At 54.7% G+C, this 27,397-nt stretch overlaps 3 protein-coding genes across 3 annotated transcripts; 1 reads left to right on the top strand and 2 right to left on the bottom strand.

The window, feature by feature from the left end:
- Positions 1-1,844: 1,844 nt before the first annotated feature.
- Positions 1,845-5,735, top strand: VOLCADRAFT_85885 (uncharacterized protein; the record flags this gene model as incomplete). Its single annotated transcript, XM_002945988.1, has 3 exons — positions 1,845-2,097; positions 3,317-3,386; positions 3,632-5,735. 3 exons carry the CDS (start codon positions 1,845-1,847, stop codon positions 5,733-5,735), a joined length of 2,427 nt encoding a protein of 808 aa, XP_002946034.1.
- A 3,253-nt stretch (positions 5,736-8,988) lies between these two features.
- On the bottom strand, positions 8,989-11,747 carry VOLCADRAFT_31586 (uncharacterized protein; the record flags this gene model as incomplete). The annotated part of the gene is made up of 6 exons (XM_002945630.1): positions 8,989-9,060; positions 9,329-9,572; positions 10,037-10,325; positions 10,392-10,431; positions 10,978-11,286; positions 11,505-11,747. Coding segments are annotated over 6 exons (1,197 nt in total), but the record flags the coding sequence as incomplete, so codon positions are not given.
- A 2,564-nt stretch (positions 11,748-14,311) lies between these two features.
- VOLCADRAFT_85883 (uncharacterized protein) lies at positions 14,312-26,969 on the bottom strand (the record flags this gene model as incomplete). Its single annotated transcript, XM_002945629.1, has 16 exons — positions 14,312-14,935; positions 15,524-15,712; positions 15,934-16,034; positions 16,363-16,403; positions 17,734-17,796; positions 18,590-18,642; positions 19,481-19,555; positions 19,864-19,932; positions 20,446-21,096; positions 21,318-21,349; positions 21,812-21,993; positions 22,769-22,970; positions 23,741-23,933; positions 24,869-25,088; positions 26,117-26,304; positions 26,682-26,969. 16 exons carry the CDS (start codon positions 26,967-26,969, stop codon positions 14,312-14,314), a joined length of 3,171 nt encoding a protein of 1,056 aa, XP_002945675.1.
- Between the last annotated feature and the right edge of the window lie 428 nt (positions 26,970-27,397).

The following is a 27,397-nucleotide window of genomic DNA, read 5'->3' as shown; positions in this document are numbered from 1 at the left end:
AGGAAAATGACGATCGAACCGGGGTGAAATGAGGACGCGGTGCGGGCCGAGGGGTTTGACTTGCTTTGCTATGTTTGTGGATGGCTAGGTACGGTGCTTTGAGTGGACAGAGGTTTAGTTTCGGGAAGTGTCTTTCGGACTGCAGGGCTGCAATGCCGGCGGGTTGATCCTTTGGGGTGCAAGGTTTGGGTGAAGGTGGATTACTTCGGGGCTGCGTGGTGGACGAGGCAGGATTTGTGTGTGTGTGTGTGTGTGTTACATGGTTGGGGGTGCGTGACCCCATACCTGTAAAACTACCCATACGAGCCGAAGGCCCAAGGGCAATACCACAACGCCTAAAAGCCGCGGAGGAAAGGAAAATACCGCACATCAGCCCAGACTAGCGTCCAAAGGGGGTAATTGAGTTTCGGTGAGCCCACATACGTTCCAACATCCTCGCAAGACGTGCGGGTTCCCATTTCATGGCCTCCAACATGCTCTGTTGATGATCGAATCCCTCTTCAGCACGAATATCATTATAGGCTGGGCATTCCAATAACACGTGTTTTTCATCCTCGGTTCGGCTATTAGTACCACAACAGTGGCAAAACCGCTGCCCCCTGGGGACATGGTACTTGCCCCTTCGTGCTCTGTTTGCCTCCAAAGCCCAGCAACATAAACGAAACTGCATTAGCTTACGATGTGCTAAACGAGGAATGGCGGGATTTGGATGCTGCCCGCTGTTTGGTGAGGGGCCCGGCTGCGTTCATTACACGCAACACAGTTACCGTACCGCTATGGCCGATTGGTGATTTCTGGATTGGTGAAAGTAAAAAACGCTTCTAGAATTAATCTTTCCAACACCGGAACTGGTGATACGGTTTGGTGTTACCCCGTCCACTTTTTCCCATTGCCACCGAATTGGTGAAAGCCGCCAACCGGACTGCCCCCTTCACATCGTGCGCTGCCTTCCTGCCATGATGCAACTCTTGCTGACCAAGTAATAATTTATTAATGTAATGACTATATAATGTAAAGTTTGGTAGGAAATATTGCTTTATGTGTGCTTTTCTGCGAGTTAGGCGGTCCGGCACCCGACCTGGATCCAAAACGTACAGGGATTGGTGATGGCCGCCGCTCAATCCCAGCCCGGATTATCCTTTGCCACTGGATTGGTGATTTTCACCAATCCGGTGTCACCAATCGGCCATAGCGGTACGGTACTTAAGTGTTCACAAGGTTTCCCGGGCGGGATATCCCTGCGTTTACAAATAATGAATCGGACACGAACGTCAGACAACATGAACTTCTGGGTTCTGTTGTCATGTGATGGTGCTGGAGCTGTGTAATGTGAAGCTTGAGGCAGTTTAATATGCACAATGCGACCTGGCCAGGAACTAAGTTGATGCGCCGTTGATCCGCTAGATTTGGTTGGATGCTGGTGGTGAGTTGCCGAACCCAACGAATACATTCTGAAGTCGGATGGGGTGACGGATTAGGGTGCCCCTCTAGCAGGGGAGAGCAGGGACTGCCCCGGGAAAGGGGGCCGCTGGCGAAGTTAACCACCCTGTAACAACATACAATGCTAAGTTGTTTAGGCCTGGAAAAGGGGAAATAATACCTGCACATCGGCTTTGAGGACGCAGCGGTTTAGATGAAGGGCAAGAGAAAGTACATATTTTTCCGGCACCTCTTCGCGCGACACGCGTGGTCAACGTCAACGTCTCTGGAACGGCCTCTGGTCAACGATCTGGAACGGATTGTAGCGGACTCTTATGACGGTAACATAAAAGACACATAAAATCTTAAACACACATGTAATGCCATGGACCTTGTTTATATGTGATTAACTGGATTGTTCAGACATGATACCTTTGATCGGACACCAACCATTTTCCCACTCCCATACACTGCGGAAAATGGATTGGATTCATACAACGACGGCTCTTTCGTATCTTCTTCAGCAGGATTTTTGTAAGATCCGTCAGGAGGTTATGTATTGGCAGCGGCATCCTGAAGAGGTCACCAGCAAGGGCTGTGCGAAGGCGATCCCGGCGTACAAGGGCATGCGCTCGTGTGCAACCCGGCGTGCAGCGCCCGTGCTAGGGACTTCCAAAGGTATCCGACTCCGCCTGACAAGGCGACCTCGGACAAGACAAGTGGGACATTTCCTATCCTTGTTTTCCGTGAGATCATGTCACGGTTGCCGTACACGTCATCCAGAACGTCTTGGCACAGCTTATAGGAAACAATATCGGTTAACCATTAGGTAGCATCGGCCTTGTTCGTGTACCGGGGTTTTGTCAATGTTTCTGTGTAACAGGGATTGCTTGGACCCAGGAGCCTGAACCAAGGAGCCGTTCGATTTTCTATTGGGTTTACAATTTTTGTATATCTTTTCAGTTCAGTACACGCCGAACATTTCAAGGGATAAGGCGGAAATAAAGAGTTGCCAGGTCGTAAAATTTTGACATGTCGGGCTACACGAAGGCGTCTGGCAGTTAGCGACTCCTATCGTCCGCGACAGTCAGGACTGTTGAAAGCGCGTTACGGTAGGTGCCATGAAATTCAGGCGCATCATCTAACCTGTTGTAAAACTATTGTCCTTTTATGTGGAAGTGATCAAGCGTTTATGTGATGCGTGAGACTGCATGCCTCGTCGACGCATGAGATCCTCCCAAGGAAACGGCTCAACGTGCCAAAAGAAGGGAATAATTCGCTCCAATAATATGCCGAGCGATATTTTTCTCATGTCCATGTTTTTTCTGTATTGTGTCTTATAACGATCTACACACGACAAAGCGCAGGAACGAGCGCACCGAAATGTCGCTAAGGGCTAATTAGAGCAAAAGATATGTGAATCAGTGCGTGTTGGCCGGCGTTCCTTGTGCGGCCACGGAAGCGCACTCCGTAATCGACCATCTGACGAAATGTTCCTGTCGTCCCTGACGTACGGACATCTGTAGGAAAGTAGTCTTGGCTTGCAATGAAACGGGCTAAGAAGCTTGATAAAGTTATCGATTGCATTTTTAAAATTAAATCTATTGCTCGTGCCACTTACGGATCTTCCGGGCGCATCTTCCATGCTTTTCCCTTACCGTCATTCGTACGACTTCATACGTCGCCGCTGTGGCTTCCCACTGCACAGAAAGAAACGCCCTCATGCACAAAGAAACAAGATATTTTTAGGAGGGTGTGATATTCACTTTCGCCTGCACGTGGCCCTTAGTTGCATTTGACCGTTCGCGCGCTCCCGCGATATATGGCCGACTTTAGGGGTCTCCTTGGAAGATTCACGCGTCACGCTGCCCTTCCATTTTCCTGTCACCTCCGGTAGCGGCAGCGGCCCTAGCAGCAGCCGAGTCGAGCATCCTCCAAATCCAAAATCCAAATCCAAACGGAGTAAGGTGCTTCCCATTTTCCCAACAGAGCACCGAATGACCCCCCGGCGCATCCGGCTACTGTGTGTGTGCTTCTAATTGTGGGCTCAAGACTCGTGAAGAGCAGAGCCAGCTGGCCGTGCACTTCACGTGAGACGATCAAGGCAGACAAGACACCCACCCAGACCAGACAACGCAAGTCACCTAGGCGGCAAGCCACCTAGTCCACTACTGTACGACCGAAGGTCTGCTTATCACGTACTCGTCCCAAGGAAAGATGGATTGCCAGGCGGCACAGGCGGCACAGGATGGCCAGGCGGCACAGCCGGCACAGGATTGCCAGGCGGCACAGGCGGCACAGGATTGCCAGGCGGCACAGCCGGCACAGGATTGCCAGGCGGCACAGGCGGCACAGGATTGCCAGGCGGCACAGCCGGCACAGGATTGCCAGGCGGCACAGGATTGCCAGGCGGCACAGCCGGCACAGGATTGCCAGGCGGCAAAGCCGGCAAAGGATTGCCAGGCGGCACAGGATTGCCAGGCGGCACAGCCAGCACAGGATTGCCAGGCGGCACAGGATTGCCAGGCGGCACAGCCGGCACAGGATTGCCAGGCGGCACAGGCGGCACAGGATTGCCAGGCGGCACAGCCGGCACAGGATTGCCAGGCGGCACAGCCGGCACAGGATTGCCAGGCGGCACAGCCGGCACAGGATTGCCAGGCGGCACAGGATTGCACAGGCGGCACAGGCGGCACAGGATTGCCAGGCGGCACAGGATTGCCAGGCGGCACAGCCGGCACAGGATTGCCAGGCGGCACAGCCGGCACAGGATTGCCAGGCGGCACAGCCGGCACAGGATGGCCAGGCGGCACAGCCGGCACAGGATTGCCAGGCGGCACAGGCGGCAAAGGATTGCCAGGCGGCACAGCCGGCAAAGGATTGCCAGGCGGCACAGCCGGCACAGGATTGCCAGGCGGCACAGGCACAGGATGGCCAGGCGGCACAGCCGGCACAGGATTGCCAGGCGGCACAGGCGGCAAAGGATTGCCAGGCGGCACAGCCGGCACAGGATTGCCAGGCGGCACAGCCGGCACAGGATTGCCAGGCGGCACAGGCGGGGCAGGAATGCCAGGCGGCACAGCCGGCAAAGGATTGCCAGGCGGCACAGGAGGGGCAGGAGGGCCAGGCGGCACAGCCGGCAAAGGATTGCCAGGCGGCACAGGAGGGGCAGGAGAGCCAGGCGGCACAGGAGGGGCAGGATTGCCAGGCGGCACAGGAGGCACAGGATTGCCAGGCGGCACAGCCGGCACAGGATTGCCAGGCGACACAGGATTGCCAGGCGGCACAGCCAGCACAGGATTGCCAGGCGGCACAGCCGGCACAGGATTGCCAGGCGGCACAGCCGGCACAGGATTGCCAGGCGGCACAGCCGGCACAGGATTGCCAGGCGGCACAGCCGGCACAGGATTGCCAGGCGGCACAGCCGGCACAGGATTGCCAGGCGGCACAGCCGGCACAGGATTGCCAGGCGGCACAGCCGGCACAGGATTGCCAGGCGGCACAGCCGGCACAGGATTGCCAGGCGGCACAGGCGGCACAGGATGGCCAGGCGGCACAGCCGGCACAGGATTGCCAGGCGGCACAGGATGGGCACAGGCGGCACAGCCGGCAAAGGATTGCCAGGCGGCACAGGAGGGGCAGGAGGGCCAGGCGGCACAGCCGGCACAGGATGGCCAGGCGGCACAGCCGGCAAAGGATTGCCAGGCGGCACAGCCGGCACAGGATTGCCAGGCGGCACAGCCGGCACAGGATTGCCAGGCGGCACAGCCGGCACAGGATTGCCAGGCGGCACAGGAGGGGCAGGAGGGCCAGGCGGCACAGGAGGGGCAGGAGAGCCAGGCGGCACAGGCGGCGCAGGAATGCCAGGCGGCACAGGAGGCGCAGGATTGCCAGGCGGCACAGGAGGGGCAGGACAGGCGGCACAGCCGGCACAGGATTGCCAGGCGGCACAGGAGGGGCAGGATTGCCAGGCGGCACAGGAGGCGCAGGATGGCCAGGCGGCACAGCCGGCAAAGGATTGCCAGGCGGCACAGGCGGGGCAGGATTGCCAGGCGGCACAGGCGGCGCAGGATTGCCAGGCGGCACAGGCGGCGCAGGATTGCCAGGCGGCACAGGAGGGGCAGGAGGGCCAGGCGGCACAGGAGGGGCAGGAGAGCCAGGCGGCACAGGAGGGGCAGGAATGCCAGGCGGCACAGGAGGGGCAGGAGGGCCAGGCGGCAAAGGAGGGGCAGGAGAGCCAGGCGGCACAGGAGGGCAGGAGGGCCAGGCCGATCAGGGTGACTGTTAATAGTGTCCGGGGGACGATGGGCAGGTAGACATACGCACCAGCACAGCCTCTGCAGCGCACGGAGAGTCTGAGGAGATGCCAGCACAAGGGCGATGTGTATGTCATCAACAGCCAGACACCCTGGAAGGTTCCTGGAGGACAAGTGCGCGCTGTGCCCGGCAAGAAATCGCTTCCAGTTGCTAAGGGATTTTACAGAGAGGCTTAGGTTCGGAGAGGCGTAAGGACCTCAAGTCGCGGGACTCACTGTGAGTGGTCCTCTGAAGATCCTGTTTACGTTTAACCAGTTGTCAGTTGTTAGTTGACATGGTTGTCGTACTCGGGAATTTCCGCCTTGGATTTGGATGCCGTACACATAACAAGAGATTCGCTCGTAAATAGACACATGCCCTACCAACTCATAGGAGGTCTAACAGCGTCTAACTTCTTAGGCGGGGCTGTCAGACGGGCTCATTATCAGCTACTGGCGATAGTTGTCAACGTTGCATAACAGCCAGTTAGACACTGGGTTAGAGGCTGTCTTGTCCTGTTTGGCCCTGTGACTGACATATACCTGGAGCCCACACTGTTAACAGTTGTCTGCTTCTAGGTTCTGTTAGCAGCTGTAAGGACCTGTAATTGAGCGCTGTCTGCCACAACAGGATATTGTTGACAGGATGTTACACTCTGGGTGGGTCACCCAGATGGCGAGAAAAAAATTTTGACGGCTGTTTGGGATTTGGGAAGCTAATTGTTAGCAATTGTTCAATTCACTTAAGCTGTTAAGTGGTGCCAAGGGGTGTAGTTGCTAACAGGCCTTGAAAGCTGTTACGAGTAGCGACATGCTAAAAGGAAGTTCCATCATGTTACTGGCTGTTGCCATGAGATACTATCAAATTAGTAATTTGCTGAACTGCAGTTGTAGAATTTTAATTGCTGTTTTGAGGTTAAGACACTGTAAATTTTATGAGCTTTTGCATGATTCCCTGCCACTGTTAAGTACACACATTCTCATATTTTTGGAAAGCTGTCTGACTTCATTATTCATGTCATCAGCATCTATTTGCCATCATTGGGGATAGAAGCTTGTACTGCATGGGTAGGCACAAACCACATTCGACAGGAATTATATACATACGTATGTATTACACAACAGTCTGCAGACCCACTGGGCAGCTGGGTCGCCCTGGTCACCTCACTTGCTCATCATGTGGAATAGTGCAATATAGTGCACAGCCAGCTGGCCTGTACAGGCATCCATTGCCTCAATTCTTTACAAGTCTGGAGCCTGCTACCATAATAACCACAACAACAGCAGCAGGAGCTTACATTGGCATGCAATTATACAAACATGTTCTTCATCAACCTTTGCCTGTGACCTGTTTCAAACTACTACTGCACTGCTTCCTTTTTATCCTATTGAACACCTACTACACACTACTGAGCCATACAGCTCTAGACTGCCCATTTGCTTCCCATCCCTGCACATCAAGAAACCTAAGCAACCCACACAAACTTGCCCTTGTATTGGACCATGGAGTCATTCTATAGACCATTGGTGCAGCCATGTAAGAAAGCCCATTCCTTGACCAGGCCTGCTGCTTGTTGAATCTGCCAAGTAGGCTCTGCACTGCCAGCAGCTCTACAACTGTGTGCTTCTTGAGCTCCTTGCTGGCCTTAATCCGGACACATGTGTGTATGTCCTGGTCAGTTGCTTGTGAGTCCAAGTGGAAGCCATTCACAAGCTCTGTCTAACCCACCCAAGGTAACCATGAAGTCAGTCTGCAGTCAGTCAACAGCATGAGCACCCATGAATATTGAAAGATTGTATTTAAAAGAATCCTGAATGGATTAGTGATAGAAGGTTGTGTGTCGTATGTAGGCACTACCACATGTACATGGTTGTGGTGTGGGGTTGCAGGTGGATATGGAGGCAGGGATGGAGATGGACAGGTGGGGTTGAGATACTTCTTTGTCCTATCCAAATGTTCCATTCAAATTGGATACCTGTGTCAAATGAATAATGCACCCCTGCCCCAAACTTACCACTTCCAAGCAGATCTTGGATGCTGAATTGAAGTCCATCAGGGCTGCAGCTGGGTAGGAGAAGTTGCACCACTTCACCAGGATGTATCTATCTCTTGGCACACTGCACACCCTGTGAAGTCCCACTTCCTGATGCATATGTAGCGTACATGAGGTGTGGCCCTAGAGTAGCTTCCTCTTGCGGCTGCCTGGTGCCTGATGCCGAGAGCCGGGAATCCGTGCGTACGGCATATATGCTGAAGATGGCCTGTGCATGGCACATTCCCTGTTTGTCATGGCTTACTTCCGTTGCTTGAGTCGTAGATATAGTTCATCCTGTCCGTACACGCCTCGTGTAAAGTTGGTTCACTGCAAAAGCAAAAACAACGGTGTAGAGATATGCCATACATCTGGCCTTGTTTTATGTCCCGCATGTCGTATTCAGACAGCGAAATCGTCAGGAAGCCACGTAGTGAACCTTTACTCCTAGAGTTCGAGCAGGAGCTGCCGATGAAGAGCCGTGCACCCTATTACGTGGCCTTCCACATGAGGCCTATGCATGTGCGGTTCCGACCATCCATTTGCGGTGACCGTTGGATTTTACCGTCAACTTAACGCCGCTTGGCCTCCTCCCAACAGCTCCCTTCTAAAAGGATGTGAAGTAAAAGCTTGACATGGCAGTGTCGTACTGCTGCAGAGAGCTTTCCTACCGAACCTTGATATTAAAGACCGAACCGGAAGCCCAACTTGGCCTGCCCGAGCTCGGAACGGACGTCTTTAGGGACCACCAAACGGTATGCAACCACCAACGCCTTTGAAACCACCAACCGGCAACAGCCTTCTCCTGCCAGAATTCCAATGTGAGGCGTCACAGCAGGACTTGTAAAAGCGCTAGCACCGCGACAGCGATGGTGCCACAGGAGCTTTAGCAGCAGGTTGGGAAGCTGCTACTGCCTCCATTGCTACTGCTTCTGCTACTGCTACTGGCACTGCTACTGCTGTTTCTTCCACTTCGGCCCGTCCGATTGCTCATGCTTTGCAAGGATGACACCGGAATGCGGCGGCGATTGACAGGCCAGGACCAGACTTGCATCCAGGAACGTCATATCACCGTCACTGCCGCCATCTTCACCGCCACTACGGGGGGGAGCAGCGAACTCGTCTTGGAGTTCGCTGCTACGCCCTGTGCAGCCATCGACACCGGTGCCGATGGCATGGCGATTCCTGCTGCCGCCGGCGCCGGGGCGGCGCAGCCGCCAGAGGAGCGCGCGAGTGAGCAGCACCAGGAGAGCGGTATTGGCGGCCATGAAGACGATACACGCAGCCCAGAGGTGTAGATGCACAGAGCGGCCCTGTGCGGATGGGTGGCAGCGGGTGACAACCCAACGTTGCCAATTACCTCAAAATACGCAACAGAGGCAGTGCGTCCAGGAGCGTGCCTATGCGGGAGCGTGCCTATAGAGCAGGGCGATGTGTGCTTTAATGACATCTTCTAAGTCCGCGACGAGAAGATGGCGGGTGCGGGGAACTCCTGGTAAAAAGGAAACCCCAAGTAATAAAAAGGAGCCCGGGAATCCTACAGCTCGGTTTTCCTTCCTCTTCCGGCATCTCCATCCTCACTCGCATCTCCACCTGGTAAGCCCAAGCCAGCCAATGCAGCTGGGCCGCCACCCAGGCGGCCCCGCCGACCCCCAGCGCCGTACGCCGTACGGCACGCTGCGCCGCCAGCGCCGGCAGCACCAGCGGCAGCAGACTGAGGTACCAGACAAAGTACTGCGCAGTGACTACTTTATTCAGAGTGACGAAGCACCAGGTCTGCGGAGAAGAGAAAAATAAACACAAACAAGGAAAGAACTGAAATTGGCTCCGAAATCATTACATTTGGGCTTCATAGTGCTTATCAACAGAGGATGGTGCAGGGGAAAAGCGCTCTCTTCCATGCAGAGTACAAAAAGCGGGTTGCAAAAAGTGCAGGTGAGTGTGAATCTACACCTCCCCATCAGGAGTCTCTATGATCTCACACACGATCTCTCTCTCGCGCGCGCATGCATGCGTGCGTGCATGCTAGCTCCCAGTAACCCCACTCCCCAAACCCACACGGTATCGATTATATCCACACTCCCCCCCTTCCCCGACGTCCCGGTGCGGTCCCGCGGTCAGGTAAAACCCTGCAGCCCGATCAGTCCAGACACGTGCACCTGCAACAGCCACGCCGAGGGCAAGTCTTCATGAAAGCGGACTGCCAGCGCTAGCAACGCCGCGGCCTGGGGAACCATAGCCACCCGCCACGGCTCCTCCACATGTACGACACGCCGTACGGCATGCCACGACGCCAGCATCAGGCACAGCGGTGATGAGTCAACGCAGCCGCTGCTGCTGGTGGCGTACGTTGTCGTATTTGCTTGGCCGTAGCTGAGGTACACGGGGTAGTAGTACGGCGAAAAGTTATGACGTGGGTCTTTGCGCGTCAAGTGATGTAGGAAGGCCTCATGCAGGAACGTGTTGCCGTACAGCTTGTAAAACACGACGCCCAGCAGCGAGAAAGTGGTGGCGGCAGCGACACCGAAGAGCCCTACGGGCAACAGCGCGGCCGCCGCCGCTGCCGCCGCCGCCGCCGCTACCCCCCGATTTTCGCCAGCAGCGACATTATTAAAGTGCACCGGTGGCTGCAGCGGGGGCAAACATTGTACGGCATTGTCCGTACGATCTAGCCCTTCGTGCCTCTGGTGAAGGCCTCTGGCGCTTCCGGCCTCCGCCTCCACCGGCTCAGCAGTTTCTGCCGTACTGGACCCAGTGGCTGCCGCACTACCAGCTGTACGGCCAGTATCGCCTCGCCGCCGCCCTCGCTGCGAATATTAGGCCACACGGAGGAGTTGCGTGTGGCCGTTGCGTATCGTGATGTGGTTGAATGCACGTGTACAAACATGCGCACGGAAATGAGCGCCTGTCGTAAAGACAACACATGCAGCAACGTTTGCAGGTAGCAGTCCGCCCCTCTACAATGACCCAGTGCTGCACAGCCCCCACCAAAATGTCAAACAGTCTGAGATTATCAGCTCCCTAATTGTGTTGGCTGTGCGAAAGAGCACTCCACCGACAACCACTGTCCAAAACCCGTTCAGAGTTCGTGAAACCCAGATGACGTCATCATCACACCCTGGAAAATGCTCTCGCGGATTGATCGAGATCGAGTCCTGGAGAAATCTTTAATATACATAAAAAGATGTTCCACTTTTTCCGTTCACGCCCCCCATGGGACCCACCATCACAAGAGCCCTCCGCATCAGGAACAGCACAATCGACGGCCCATAGATAACCGGATAAATCCTAAAATGTACGGCAAGTCCGTACAGCGCGCCTGACGTCAGTGGCTTGCCGTACAGCAGGCCCACCAGCAGGCAAAGCAGCAGTACCACGCTAATCACGTCGCAGCTACCGCGGGTTGATATGGTGGCGGTATAGGGGTTGAACAACCAGAACACCAGTGCAGCGGTACACCGTTGCCGTGATGTGCCTCCGCGGATCAGCAGGAGGTGCATCAAACGGGCCGCGGCAAGGTCAGCGACGGAGAATAGCACCTGTTGGACAGCGTGGATTGAAAACTACTCATTCAGGTAGCCTGATGGCAAATACCGTGAAGGGCAGGGCCGAGAGCAGCGGGGACCGGCAGCCGCAGGTTTGCGCGTAGTTCTCTCCCAGCCGACGATCTCCTCCCTCCGAAACCCCGTAATAATCGAAGCAATGACAGAGACGGCGACCTCAGGGGGGAGGCCAAAACGTGGAGGCCCCAACGCACCTTACCACACGCTGGATGAAGCCAGATGTTGGGAAGCAGCAGATAGGCCAGGAGGGGACTGTACCGATACGTCGCTCTCTGGTAGGGTGAACCTCCCGCGGCGACGAACCGCGCGGCATCAGTGAAGACAACGTAATCTATATCCGTATATTTAACAGGAAGATGCCGGTCTTGGTACTCGGCCCAGCAGATGAGCAAAGCGCGCACAATGCCCGCAAGCAGCAGGACCCGCCACGGCTGAACCGTACCCAGCTGCATGCTGCCAGCTTGGATTGAGTTTGTTGACAATTAAATTGCTTTGTTATGTGCAAGCGACATGTGGATCCTGCATGTGCGCTACGAAACCTGGGAAAGAGGCACTGGGAAATGTGAGGACAGCAGTCGCAATTAAATATTATGGAATCACGCGTTTAATGCTAAGAGGAAAACCAGAACTCAAAGGAGGCTCCTGTGACGTATGGACCTGAAGTCGTTGTCTCTGGTGCCGAGGACATATCGTAAGAGATAGGATGTCGATGCACTAAAGAACATAAAGCTATGGACCACAGTAAGACTCCCGATGGCTTCCGACAGAATAGCTACTGTGACTTGGAAGTGGAATCGTCGGAACGAATTTCAACGGCCCGAGGTAGAGAAGAGAATGCACTTGTCCAAGCCACTGTCATTATTCTCGAGTTATGTTACAAAAAGAAAGGCGCAACGCCTGGCAAAGGGTCAACTATTGTTGTTGACATTATCTTACGGCTTGCATGGCCTCGTAAGGCCAGACGAAGCAGAGCATGGACCGTCTAAACCAAACAAATTATTACAGTTAAATTCTGTGGAATTAAAGGGCATCCATTCTGTCATTGAAGAGCGTCGCATCCAAAACCCTTACAAACTTGTGAATGACCTGGGCAAGCTCACGCCTAGGATTCATCCGAGTCCAGCCAACTGCTTCTGGACGTGGTCTGCGTAATCCTCCACGAGAAAAACCAAAGAATGTGGGTCTAAGGTGAAGAAGGAAGACTTCCGCCCAAACATCCCGTCCAAGGCTTGTCGATCCTAATCAGGACTTTGCCTGCATTTCCTGTATAGCAATGCTATGATAGAGAGCCGCTTCGATAATTCTTATGCAGCGCGACCCGGCAATAGCTCTAAAGATCTTTTTTCAAATGCATTTTTTACCAGCAGCATCTCCTATTACGACGATAATCCACCACCACACCATGTGCCGTACATGATCCCCCTCATCGCCGCATCTACCTTTCTATTCCTTGCAGAGCTGCTGGTTTTGTCTTTTTCCGAAGTGCAAGTGCAAGTGAGGATGGATAGCCGGGGCTGTGCCCGCACTGGTTCTAATCATGGATGGATGGATAGGTGGATGGATGGATGGATGGATGGATGGATGGCGGTGCGGCCCCTGAATGCGGGTTAGCTCCTGTATTTTTAATTCATTTGTTTAATATTGTATTCCGGATTTTCGACACGCGGACGCTTGTGGCGTCGCATCGATGCATGGCTGTCACATAATAACCTGCTGCAAACACTGCCGCCAAACAAAGTTATTCTTTAATAGGAAAAACCCCTGCCAAACTCTGCAATTGTACGCAGGATAATTCACAGGACGTGGCGTCATTGCCGTCCGAAAACAATGCCACGACCTACCAGCCTAAATCCCGACAAACCGGCATACAACTCCAGTCAAATCCTACATAAGCTACAGCCCGCCGACACAGCACGAATCAGCTTCCCCGTTTCCAAAGCCTCCCACGACTCCACGACTTCAAACTAAATGTACGAATTAATACAAGGCCGACGACCGAGACGGCGGCCTGGGGGAGTGATGGAGCAAAGCGAAATGGTGGCAGTCTTCGGGTTGAGGGGCCCCCACCAGCGAGGCATTCCGCTGCCAGGGGTGAGCTCGCCCAGCATAGCAACATTGGGGTTGAAGCAGACAGACCTTGGGGGCCGGCCTGACTTGCTCCCCGTGTTGCTGAGATTTCAAACCCTTGTCCCCCGCTCCCTCCTTCCCATTCCCCCCAGGCGGGTGGGGAATGAAAGTGTGGATGTGTGGGCTCAGATAACACAGCGGGCCCAAAACGCAACCGCGCGATGCCCGGCCGTCGTGTATTCAGCTGGATGAGGTCGACGTTTTGAAAACTGTATCTAGTTGCAAACCTCGTCGAAACAGCGAAACAGTTAATGTGAACAAAGCGCAATAACAATCATGCCAGGGAGCACGTGACCTCCAAGAAACGTGCACCGCGTGCCCACGAATCCTCCAATCGTCGAAGCGAGGGTTTCAAAGTTTCAAATTTTTTAAATAATACGACGCAGCTGCTTTGATTTATACATGGTTCAAATGATTCATGCATGCAAAGTGCAGAAAATATTTTCCCAGAAACGAACAGAATTGAGCAATAAGATGATGCGCGCGTGGGACAAGCTGTCCAATGAAGCCTGCTGTCCAATGCGTATTTCTTTATGGTCCAGTCGTACGGCTGTACAGAGGTGAGACACCTAACCTCTCCCAAATTTCCATTCGCTTAGTATACGACGCCTAGCATATACCGGCATATACCCCCACTTCGCCTTAGCATTATTGATGGTGGTGCCATCATCATCAGTGTGCTTCAATATGCCTGATAGGCATTATGCAAGTACAGTTCCGGACATTTTCACTTGTAATCACAATCTTACGCTACCAAGATTTTTGCGATTTGCGAATCACGACTGCGATTGCAACCTTCTTATATGGTTAACCTCCTATCATTCCGCCCTTGTATCGTACCAGCTTCTCCGTACATGTAGACATGCGTTACCCGTCAGTCCATTTCCAGCTCGATTCCTTTCATCAAGGTTTTTAAGGTTTCCTCGGACAGCGATTCCGAATTGCTTTCCGAACCCGCAGCCTCCACTTCTGGCTGCCTCCCCCACGGCTGCTGCTGCTGCTGCTGCTGTTGTTGTTGGGACAGCTGCCGGCCCGCTGAGAGGCCCTCCACCATCGCCGCCTCCACATCCACTCCTGCAACTGCCGGCTCCGCAACAGCAACAGCCCAAGGATAAGGAACACTCGGAGCCCCAAAAGCGGCAGTTAAGTCGGAGGTTATCCCCAGTGGTCCGCCGCTAACGAAGCCGCCCTGATGGTTGCCGGCCAGCAGCGGCTGAGCAGCTACCTGCGGTGTCGCGTTCGCCTGCGTACTGCCTCTCGTACGGCCTTCAAATGCCCCCAACGTCACCGTCCCCGGCATCAGGCAGGGGTCGACAGAGGCGCAGACGTCTCCCCAGTGAGGCGCGGGCTGTGCGGGGACCCCGATAGCACCAGGTCTGTAAGAAGCCAGTACACGCTGGGGGCTGTTTATCGCGTGGGGAAGTGATCGCCGCAGCCATGGGAATCCATCCAGGATGCTCCTTCCCAGCATGCTTCCGGAGCTGCCGCCCCCAAGCACCTGTGGGGGCAAATACCCAAAGGAAAGGCGCCGTAGCAGCACTCAGAGGAGTAGCTGTAGTAGTAATGGTAGTACCAGTACCCGAACCAGTACTAGCCAAACTAACTCTAGGAGCTGGAGGCTGGATAGTTGTGTCCAAAAGCAGACAAGGACAGCAGACAAGGACAGCAGTTGTGAGGGGGTAGTAAACCATTAAACAGTTGTGTACACTGCTGCGGCAGCCACTGTAGAAATGGCAGCGGGAGTTGTAGACCGGGAGGGGCATAAGAGGGGCCCCCTAAGGGGGAGAGATATACTCCTCAACAGTCGACATGTAAAGCAAAAAGCAGCCATGAAAGCAGCGCATCCATATCGATATCGATATCGCTCTCCCAATAGTAATCCCACCCTGCACACGGGCACACCATGCTGTTGGACATAAGAGCCAGCCCAGCGCACGGGGTTTCCTTCCTCTTGCGCTTCTGTTCGGTCCATAGCCGCTGCCCACGGACGGAAAACCAACCACCACAGACACACCCCACCAACTACCCAACCACCCAAATCCTGCCTCCCGGGCCCCTAACCACCCCGTACAACGCACGTCCGTACCTGCTGCCTCAACGCCCTAAGCTCTTTGGCCGCTTCCGCCGCGGCGGGTCGCCTCCGTGGGTCCTCCTCCCAGCACCGGCGCACTAGCTGCTTGAGCTTGGGCGGACAACGGCGATTGCTCAGCTGCTCCAGGGGAAGTCTCTCCTTCAAAACAGTCACCTTGTAGCCGACCGCCACAATGGGATATCCCTGAAGGGCGGCGGCGAGCGAAACAGGTGAGCGAAACAGGCGAGCGAAACAGGCGAGCGAAACTGGCGAGCGAAACTGGCGAGCGAAACAGGCGAGCGAAACTGGCGAGCGAAACAGGCGAGCGAAACTGGCGAGCGAAACAGGCGAGCGAAACAGGCGAGCGAAACAGGTGCGCGAAACAGGTTAGTGAGGCGTCCAAGTTGCGTCCCACCCCACCTCACCGCCAACCCGCAACGTAATCCACCCCCCAACCCATACCTACGTTCCAAGGCCGCTGCCCAGTCAACATTACCCACAACAGCACCCCCAGCGAGTACATGTCCTGCGCAGTGGAAGGGGAAGGGCAGCAGCAAGGGAGGGGTGCCATGGGAGGCGTCTCAAAATGGGAGGCGTCTCAGAGTGCTTTCGTAACCCTGCATGGTATCGTTCCTGTATGACCTCCCGACCTGTAACTGAAGCTGTTGGCAGTGTCTTTTAAAGTAAGGCTACGGGTGTTGAGAATGATGATGATGTATGTGTGTGTGTGCCTACTACCAATGTACGGAACGTAAGAGGAATGTGGGGATTAGTCATGCATGACGGCCAGGGATCCGCTGCGCAGGGACGGGGATACGCGCTTGCAGGAGGAGAGGAGACCCGTTTTCGCTCACCACATGATGTGTGATGAGCTTGTTGTCCAGGTCGTAACACTCTGCGGCAGTGGGCAGCGGGGGGAGCGCCCAGCGCGGAATTCAAGCAGTACTTTAGTCAAAGACACCGTAGGTGGGTTGGTTGTATATTTTATGATTATTATGTATTTGGTATTGCCACTTAACCACGCGCATACCTTGCTGGTTCGCTTCTTTAGCTGAGGTGACGGCGTTAACACCGATACAATATGAATGCATTTTGCCCACTGTAACAACCACACACACACACACATTTTGCCGAGCTATAATCTCTATACACAATATTCCACATAGTCCAGCAATGGATTTTGCGAAAATAACTATTAAATAATATCCAGGAAACACTAAATAATAAGTAGGAGCACGAATCCAAGCCCAATTCTAAACCGGAATACGACCCAAATGAAAAAGCCATATGGAAGCGCGCATCGTACTGCTCGTGGTTTAGGCTCGCGCAAAGCAATTCCGCACTGTGTGTTAACCATGCCCCTGCAGAGCCTCCCTGCAGCCCTCCGAACAAGAGCACGAAGCCAGCGCCTCAACCCTCAAGCTCTCCCACCAGGGTCGAGAGCACCCTTGCTCCCAACACCCAACGGATGGGGCGTGCAGTAACCTGGAAAACCCTAAGCAAGCTTACGGCCAAGAGGTCAACATATCATTTGTATGTGTGTAAACAGAGAACAGAGACCCCGAAACCAACATCGGCAAGCCCGCCCGCCCCGCGCACAAAGGACCCACCTACCACATACCTGGCGCCAGGTATGCCGGCTGAGAAATTACGTGGCAGCATGCAAAGCAGCGACAGCACACACATACACACGTACGCATCGTTAAAATTCAAAGGCGCCACAGCAGTACGGCATCCAGCATTCAGAACAACCAGGGGGGAGGTAGTGGTGCAGTTAAAGGAATCAAGGGGACCAAAATCCGCAAAGATGTTGACCGAGCCCACGCAGAGAAATGAGCGATGCTATTCTGGCGTATAGTAATCAGATCGGTGTTGCGGCATTATTAGGAACGCGGGGGGAGGGGTTGGGCCGGAAGGTGGGTGAGCAGAGCGGTGGAAGCTGGGGCGCCCGGTTCTCCAACAGCTCGTCCCCAGGACCCCCTGCTGGATGTATTTGCAGCAGGTGCCACTCTTGCGTTGCTACACCCTCCCTTTCGTACCCTCTTTGCGCGTGAGTGCGTGCGTATATTATATATATTATATATATATAAAAATAAATAAATAAATAAATATAAATAAATAAATAAATATAATATATATATCTTATATTTATTTATTTATTTTAAACATCGCCGTGACCCCCTGACCCAAGCTATTACAAGCTGTTACCCACCGACGTCACTTACCGTGCCCGCCCCAGGATGCTGGGTGGGCTGTGTAATAGCTTGAATGCGCGCGAGTCCAAAATCCTTGAGAAAACAAGGCAAGGCCGAGGCGAGGCGGAGGCAAGGCAAGGCAAGGCAAGGCAGGTACACGACATCATGCGGCACAGCGTGTGGCAAAGCGGCAAGTACGGACATGCAGTGGTAGCAGCGAGACGAGCTCGAGGGAGGGGGCCGCCCTCCAGCAAGCCAGTGGGAGATCGTGCCCACAGCCAGGCACACACACACACACACAACACGCCCCCACACACAGGAGCGGCAGGCCAACAGCAGGTGCCGCAATGATCCCCACGTGCGTGCCACTTCTGGGGCGCACCACCACTGGCGGTGGTGGTCAGAGGCCCAGCAGTCTAGAATGGCCCGATACCATGGTGGGGAGGGGGTTAGGGTATGTACGGGGGTTCCGGGTTACCTCTGTCTTAGAGAGCCCAGAGGCACCCAGAGAGCCGGATCATGCCGGGGCTGGGGAGGAGTCTTGCTTGTGTTTCGGGCTGAGTGGGCAAACTCGCGTGACGCAGTCTTGACTCGCGAGAGCGTGCGCGCGTGCGACGCTTTCCCCGCCCTCCCTGGGAGACGAAGAGCTGAGCTAGCGGATATGCAGCTCGCGGCCCTCTCCCGTCCGTGGCAGAGAGCTTAGGCGGTCTTTCCGTTGGGGCTGGGCAGCAGCCCCTGGCCAGTATCAGGACCGGTCAGATACTTGTAACCTTCACAAACATACACACATACATGCACACACACACGCACGCACGCACACACATGCACACACACACGCACGCACTCTCACACACACATGCACACGTGCGCGCGTGCACTCACCGACAATTTGACCTCCGGGGTGGCCGAGTACGCGTTATTGAGCAGCACGTTGGCGGGCTAGGGGTTAGGGGGGGGGGAAAGGCGGGTGGATGGGAATGTAAACAGGTGCTGTGTGGAAACATATACACGACCTGCCTGGATACGGGAGCACGAACGAGGATCGGGACAGGGGGACGCTGGGGCGGTGTTGAAGGTTTTGGTCAACTAGATGGAGATGGAGAGGAGGATCAAGGAATATGACGGACATGTAGCTGGTGGTGGTATGGACTGGCAACCTCTGGGGGTGTCGGGAAATGGGGTTACAACATTTCCCTGAATGTGTGTTAAGACCAGCAGAGAGCCTTGGACCCCTCCCGGGTCCTATTACTGCTGTCACCATTCTGTATGATATGCGTGTCGGTCACTTTCCAACAGAATGAAGGGTATCGATATTCTTGAGAGTTCTCTCCCTTCCCCCCCACATGCATTCCTGTCAAACGCACGGTCGTCCGCCATGGCACACTGCCAAAAGGCGCCAAGTTAAGCACGCAAATCACGTACATCACGCAAATCTTGGATCCGGATTTCAGAATTGATCGGAATTCAGCTCGGCGGCTCATGGGACGAACAAAAACCCATGTAACGCAAGAACGTCATAAAAAACGTCAAAGGCCCCAGGTGGGCCCCCAAGGGATGTGTTCTCGTTCAATGCCTTCTAACTGGGCCGACCTATCACGGCGCGTGAGATCCCCGTGCCGCCCGCCGCCGCCCGCCGCCCCGCAGAAATTGTAGTAGTGTAAGGCCCTTGGCAGCCCCGGTTCCGCCCTCGCCCTGTCCTATCCGGCACCTTGAACGCAACCGTACAACGCTGCCGTACACCAGCAGGCCATGAAGGCTATATAGGACATAACCTTACCTTTAAATCCCGGTGTGTGACGGTGGGGTGCAGGTACTCGAGACCGGAACACACCTCCGCTGCGATGTGAAGAACCTGTACAGAAGGTATGTACGGCAGGAAGGGTGGATGGGCAGGACACATAACCCATGCATGCAAGCCCTATTTACAATATTAGACAATCGCAAATGGGCGGGAGGTCACAAAGCGAGATTAGCCTTCCTCTGCAGCGCCGGCAGTGATGGTTATCATAGAGCAAGCAATTGCATGCCTTCATTGCAGCAACTAGAACTTAGGTACCCAACGCACGACATCTGCATGTACGGAAAGTACGGGAAACCTGTTACCGGCAGTTTACTCTTTCTGTACGGGCACCTGATTGTACATCACCACATTATGCCCACCTTGGCCAGCGGAATGAGTGTCCGGGCTCCGGAACCGTAGATGAGGTGCTCCAGGGAAGTTTCCATCAGCTCCATCACCAGACACAGCCGTGGCGGGGTCACACACGCCGCCAGCAGCCGCACAACATTGGGGTGCTGGCAGCGGGCAAGCACCTCGGCCTCTTGCCTAAACAGGAATTCAAACCTCGAATCCCAGGCATCTAGGAACGACATATTCACGTGGCCACCGGATGGCGGCTCCGGGGTTTTGGCGTGCTGCCCGCATGACACCCCAGTAGACTCGTCGACGTTGACATTGACACGCAGCGGCAGCGGCAGCAGTGGTGGCGGCGGCGGCGGCGGCGGCAGCGGGGGCGTTGTCAAAGCCATCCCACCTGTTTGGTGAGCGCGTCCAACCGTACCGTGTACGGATGTACGATCTCCGTGGTGGAGGAGGTAGCTGCTGCTGCTGCTACTGCTGCCATCGCCGCTGCTGATGCTGAGCATGTTGATGCTACTGGTGTGGATGCGGCGCCCTGCAGGGTGGTGATGGTGGGCGTGGCCAGGCAGCAGCGAGCCGGCAACCCCTGCACGATGCCTCACCAACGCCACTGCAGGTGGCAACGACGACGACGCGGCCGCGTTAGTGGGCGCAAAACCTGGAAAGCTCTCCAGCGCTGCTGGCATGGTTACCCTCGACCCGGCAAGGTCCTCCAGGTTAAGGATCACTTTAACGCATGATGTGTTTGTATCCTGCTGTTGTTGCTGTCGTTGGTTCTGTTGTTGTTGGTTCTGTTGTTGTTGCACATTATCTGGTCGTGTATCAGCCGCGGCCCCAGGCTGTACGTCTACAGGGAGAGCTTCGGTCGGGACCCGTCCTTGCAGTTGGGAGGGAAAGCTGAGGAATCTGAACGCAGACAGACAGCTGTTTGACCGGGCGGCTGACGATGCTGAAGTCCCACACGACACCATAGAAACTCCCACTTGCGCTTGCGCCGTAGTCCGTTGGCGCTGTCGCGGTCGCCGCGCCGCCGCCGCCGCGTTGATGTTCATGCCATTGCCGCCGCCGCCGCCGCCGCCGCCCAGCACCACCTTGACTGCTACGGGGCGCCCTCGGTACGTTCCCTCGTACACACGCCCCGTCGCGCCTTTCCCCAGGACCCGGGGCTTCAACTCCACTGCATAAGGTGCCGTTAAGTCAGCGGCTTCCCCAGCTAAATCCCCTGTGGCAAGACCACCTTCGTCGCCCGTAAGCTGGGGTGTGGCGACGGCGGCGGCATGGGGTTGTCGGGACGACTGGGTGTTCGGTGCAACAGGCTGTACGATGGGTCCAGACAATGGGGTTTCGGAGTCGCCTGCAACCGCCGCTGCAGTACAAGCCGCTGCTGCTGCTGACTTCGTGCGTGGCGTGAGAAGCTGAACACCGAAAACAAAATCCTGGCGAATCGGTGTGTTGGGCGCGATGATGGCCGTACCGGCGCCGCCACCGCTGCCGCCGTCGCCACTGCTGCCGGGACGGGGGTATGGCGGGACAGCGGAGGTGCCGCTGGCAGCGGCAGCCGCTTCGGTATCGACCATTGTGACGTGTGCTTCACTTGCGGCGCCACACGGCACCGGCATCGTTGCGGGTGGCGCGGTGATGCCCCGGGTGATGGGTTGTTGTTCTACGTTGCCTGCCAAATAGTGTCAGGGCAGCATTGCAGATATTAACGAAAAGCGATGCTTCATGATGCCGTACATGTGCCGCATATATGCCGTAGTTTTTCACTGTAGGGTCACTGTAGCAACAGGAATTTCACCTTTGGTGGTCCACACGGTACGGAAGATATATATTTGTACGAACGTTTTTGGACCCCTAAAGCCCCAGGCGAACAAGCTCAACCATGCATGCGACTTCCGCCCGGGATTTCACGCCTCATATACCATCAAGGACTGTACATGGATCCGTACAGCCGTACAAACGTCGTACCTGTAGCCGAGGGGGCCAGGGCTGCTGGTAATCCTCGACGGTCATCAGCGGCGTCGGTGGCGTCGGTGGCGATGCCGACGGCACCTGCTACTGCGGTAGCCGTGTCGCTAGGTTTGTTATTGCTGCTGCCGACATGCTGAGGACTCGTTGCCCGTGAACCCCTGCCACTGTCCTCGAAATCGCTACAACGGCACACAGCAGGAGGAGGACAACGCAACGAACGCAAGTACTTAGAAGCGAAGATCAGACTCCCACCGAATCTGCAAATGCATGTTAGCACTGTCTTCGGTTGATGTATGAAAAGCTGGTGCTACGGCACTACGAACGAGTGATGTACGTGCTGATCCGTGTGGTCCGGCACCGACGCCTCAGATGCACTGTTGTGGGTTAGCCATTTATTCATTTTGATAGCAGCAACGATGCGGCGCCAGAGGAGAAAGAGGAGAAAGAGGAGGAAGAGGAGAAAGAGGAGGGGGAGGCGCTAGAGGAGGAAGAGGAGGGGGAGGACCCTGATCTCCCAGTCAGCAAGCTGCCTAGAATGATCTAGAGATATGACCCAGAGCGAACAAGAAGCGGTGTCGCTTAGACCTGCTGACCCATCCTTTTCCTTTGCTTCGCGCATGTGGAGAGTGATGAACACGCATATGCTCCTGGAATGTGCGAGGAGAGTAGCAATGCGGCCCGCAGGAAAGCCCCCAGAGGCGCTTTTCCTCTCTTTCTGCGTCTCGACTTGCACGCCCGCAATCCATATGCAGTGTGCAGTATCCGTATATGCACATGGTGTTACATATGCATGCATACGAAGATGTATTTTGAAAATGTTATGCGTGCGCAATTCAGTGCTTTGCATGTACAGGAAGGTGTTTTAACGCCACGTCGCTTTCTATGAAACGTGTGTTTTTAACATGCTTCCAGAAACCCTGATACTGCCCTGGGGCAGCGGCCCACAGCTCACACCTCGCGCCCTTTTCCTCGGCTGCTCCGCGAACCACCCCATTCACGGCGGGCAAACTCATGGCAGCGCAGCAGCTTCGGTCCTGCGGCAGCGCGCTCCCTGCTAGTATGCCCTGCTGCCGCTGCTGCTCCTGCTCCCGCTGCTGCCGTGCACGTTTCCTAACCAGGAAACCCACTGCCAGCGCCATAATAAGCACAGTTGCCCCTGCATAAAAACAGCGAGGAAAGTGACTGGCAAAGGTTAAGGCCTGACTTCTGCTCCCGCAGTGTCCGGGTTCAAATCCGTCTGCCAACCCCTCGGGTGTGTGAGGGGTAATGAAATGGGAGGTGCCACCCCATCTTTTGGACGGTGTAGAACGTGATAAAATCAATTTGCGAGCTGTCCAGGAACTAAGTTGAGGCGCCATTGATACGCTAGATTTGGTTGGATGCTGGTGGTGAGTTGCCAAACTCAAAGAGTCGCATGGGATGAACGGATTAGGGTGCCCCGCTCGCAGGGGAGAGCAGGGAATTGCCTCGGGAAGGAGGCCACTGGTGAAGCTGTACCACCCTGTAACAACATCAGCAACAAACTAAGCCAGGGATATTATTTTTGTCACTACGGAAAATCCGATCCCGTATTTCGGTAAAATCCAAACCTAGAAACAAATTCAAAACCACCATACACGCGAGCCTCTCGCATAAGATCTGCTGTGGCCGTGCAGTGTTCAGAGTGCACAGTCCGTTGTGGCTCGCGATGGCCCTCTGCCACCCTGCTGGGTTACATATTCCCTTGCGGTCTATCCGGGGGGCTCTCGCTGTAATACCTTAACTCCTACTACTCCTACTCCTAGTACTCCTACTACTAGTCCTCCTCCTACTACTACTAATACTACTACTACTACTACTCCTAGTACTCCTAGTACTCCTAGTACTCCTAGTACTCCTACTACTCCTACTACTGTGGCCGTCAACCGTGTGTGAGGCAGTGCCTACCTCCCAGGGTACAGGTCAGCGAAATGGTCACTTGCTTGCGCCTCACGCCACCGCTGCCGCTGACACTGCGATTCGCTGAGGCATTGGCTTGCGCAAATAGAGTGTACCGAACGCATCCCAGGGGGTTGTATTTTAAAATGCAGTCATCAGCTAGTACCCAAGGGCAAAGATAGCTGAAATTCTGAAAGCGGATCTGCGAATGGATGACAACGGGAGGGGAGCCAAGTGCCCAGGTTCGTTGGGAGCAAAAATCAAGTGCCCAGGTTCGTTGGGAGCAAAAAACAAGTGCCCAGGTTCGTTGGGAGCAAAGCAGGGCGATGTGTCACACCGGTACGCAAAGTGAGAACGAAAATGCGGCAGTGCGCCGTTGCACGCTTGGTGCTCTGTAAAATGCGCTAAAAACAGTGGATCAGTCCCTCCATCATGATGGAGGCAAATTGGAGGGCGCGAAAAGGGGACCAAGGGCGGCATGTAGCCTCATCTGCTGTGCCGTTCTCTGTGTGTGTGCGTGTGTGTGTATGTATGTGTGTGTGTATGCGTGTGTGTATGTGTGTGTGTTACATATCTTGCAGGGCCTGACGCTGGCCAGGGGCTGCTGCCCAGCCCCTACGAACAAGAACGCCGAAGAGTGTGTATGTGTGTAAGTTTGTATGTTTGTGTGGTTTAATTATCTTCGGAACCGCGATGAGCGAAATGCCGATATGGCGGTACACTGGCCAATAACTTCATACCGAAACCCAAAAACGATCTCATCGTCGTTCAGCGACATGTTCCGATTTTCAAATGAAATTGTAGATGACGTGGCTAGGATTCGTCAAGTAGATGTTGATTAGAAGAGTAATGTCAAGAGCCCGTAGAAATAAGCGGCGCTGTCTCTCTTTCTCTCTCTTTCTCTCTCTCTTCCCTTCTGTGTGTGTATGTGTGTGTCGTACAGCGGAAGTCATTTGACACAGCTAAGCTTTGTCGAAGTCACCTGGCGCCAGCATCACCCAAATTAGTCAGGCAGTCAGGCAGCCATTGCTAGACTCCCCTGCCACCTTACTGTGTCATTCCTCATTCCACATGTGACTGAGGTCAGTCCGTCGAAGCAATTTACCAACTTTTTGCGACGTGCAAGTCAGGACTCACCAAGTAGCCGCTGGGTTTCGATATGTCACCCGGCTGCTGTACATCAGCGCCGTAGAAGGCAAAATCGACGTACAAGCCCGTGTAGACGAAGCAGCGCTCAAGCATGTATGCTTCGGTGTCGTTTGAACATTTGGAGGGCGGCAATGGCAGCGGTCCGGGCAACTGCACGACGTTCTCACCGCCGTACTGTAGCGGTCGCTTGACCGTGGCTAATGCTTCCCTGCATGGGACCACCATCCCCACCACACACCCACACACACCCCACACACAGACGCTGTTGGACTGAATGGAATATGGATAGTTATTACATGCGATACTCCGTATCCGGGTGCGGCACAGGTCAACACATGCCCGTGCGTTCACAGCTTGCACAGGGGGGGGATCACCCGGCACCTGCAATGGTGTTATGGTGTTGTGATTTCACCTCCAAGGCTCTTAAAGTATTACTCCTTAAATAATTCCTTTGCAAGTAAAATCTGTTGACCGTTGCCTCATCTCAGCTGTAGTACACGGCCCCCTGCCCGGCCCCCTCCTGTTGTGGTGGGTCAGGACGACCATACCGCGCGTGTGGCATCATGGCATGGGGCCGTAACTGATATTTGAAAATTTAAACTGTAACCGTTTCTGAAGCCTAGTGGTGAACAGGGCCCTTCTGGCCAAGCGGGTGAGACATCCACATGACACAATAGATTTGCTTGGGCTGTGGTACGGTGCACCGTCGTACGGCGTGGAACTCCATATCGAGGACAACGAGCAGCTGTGATAATGTGCTGTTAAGTGTGTTCATGCGGACGGTTACGGGCAGAAGCGGACTTGGCCAAGTTGGACAGTATTAGCTCAGCAGCGAGCTGGGGAGCCCGCAAGCGTGTAGCGGATATTGGAACGCATCTGGCTCTGCCGAAAGTCGATGGTTCTCTTGGAACGTTAACTTGGTCACGTATACCTCTATGTTTTCTTTCCTTTTCTTTCTGTTCTCCTTTTTATCTTCTGTACTGTGCGGTTGTCTACAGTAGTATTTGGCCGACAGCGGGAAGATGTTGGGGACCCCGCTCGCATGGACGAACCAGAGCTATGCGCTCCCGACCATGCACACATGCATTTACACACACACACACACACACATACACACACACACACACACACACACACACACACACACACACAGAGACGCACGCACGCGCGCACGCACACACAAAGGTATGCATTGACATCCTCGCCTTCATGAATGCACAACACAATCATTCCCACCTTGCAACAGAGATAGGAAAACAAAACGGGCTCAGCAGGTAGCCATCCTTAAAGTGCAGGAAGGCTTGCTCCCCAGATGGCAGCGACGAGAGCAAGTCCAGGCCAGGGGCCTGGAAGCTGGACCCCGATCGAAAATGTACGAGCACCAGGTTCTGAAACGTCAACGTTCGGTTGGCGCTGACGCGTAGCTGGAATGCGACCGGAAGCAAAGAAACGAAGTCGCGTACCGGAGGGAGATAATTAAGTGCAAAAGGCATAGGAAGTTAAGGATGGTCATTGGGGCGTTGTGGCCATGCATGGTGCGGAGAAACCGTGGGGAGCAGATTGGATGGCGGACGATGCTGTTGATTTGCGAGGGCGATAGGTGGACTAAAAAAGCAGGAGCGAGGATGAACCGCAGCTCTTTGAAACCGCACTGTCTATGTCACAGACTATAACACGGCGTTCTGGCTAAAATTAAGATTGCGTCGAGAATGCGTCCCAGTGAGACCCTTGCCCTCTATGCTGCCAAGCATAAGCACGAAGCTGTATAAGGAACCGATAGTTCATTAATGAAATTGCTTACCTTACTGCGCAAGAAGCCCAGATTCAATATAACTGGACGAGATGCTGGGGACGCAAGGGTAAAACTTCGCTCCAGGATCAAGCCCGAGTTGTGCCCCGCCCAATCATCCTCAGTTAAAGATATATCTCTTTCAAGGTATGCTGCCTCGATCGCGGGGTCCGCAAGCGCCCGGACCAAATCTGCTCCAGTTTTACAAGATGCATTCCTTGAAAGGGAATAATTTTGACGCTGGGCAGCCCCTAAATATATAACAACGAAGAAGAAGAAGAAATGTAGTTCAAACGTCATCGTGTCTTGGCCAGCCCAAACGTACGTACTCCTAACAAAGCATAATGTCCTTGCATGGTTATGTAGGGTTATCCCGGTACGACAGCCTTTGCGGCCGGCCACCGCAATGGAACCAGAACGCGGCCGCACAGATTTCGCGACGGAAAGATGCTGCCCACACCCCTAACCACGTCCTAGTGATAAAGTTTAAACGTCGCCAGCGTTTGGAGCTGTCAGGCCGAGACGCGCGAATAGACTTTGCGCACGTTTGAGTTGCTTTAAGACACATTGCATGTTGATTAAGTGCTCGTCCTGTAGTGCAGTACGGCAAGTGCGGCGCAGGAAGGCGCAGACCAGAACTGGCCAGAGGACAGGGACTGATACTGTAGTTCGTTACAAAGATTAGCTGAGAACAAAGCGCTAAATCCAGACAACGCAAGTTCGCCAGT

Source organism: Volvox carteri (assembly GCF_000143455.1).
Source record: "Volvox carteri f. nagariensis unplaced genomic scaffold VOLCAscaffold_1, whole genome shotgun sequence".
Classification (NCBI taxonomy): Eukaryota; Viridiplantae; Chlorophyta; class Chlorophyceae; order Chlamydomonadales; family Volvocaceae; genus Volvox; species Volvox carteri.
Note: the sequence above shows the minus strand (reverse complement) of the source record. Positions and strands in the feature narration are given on the sequence as shown.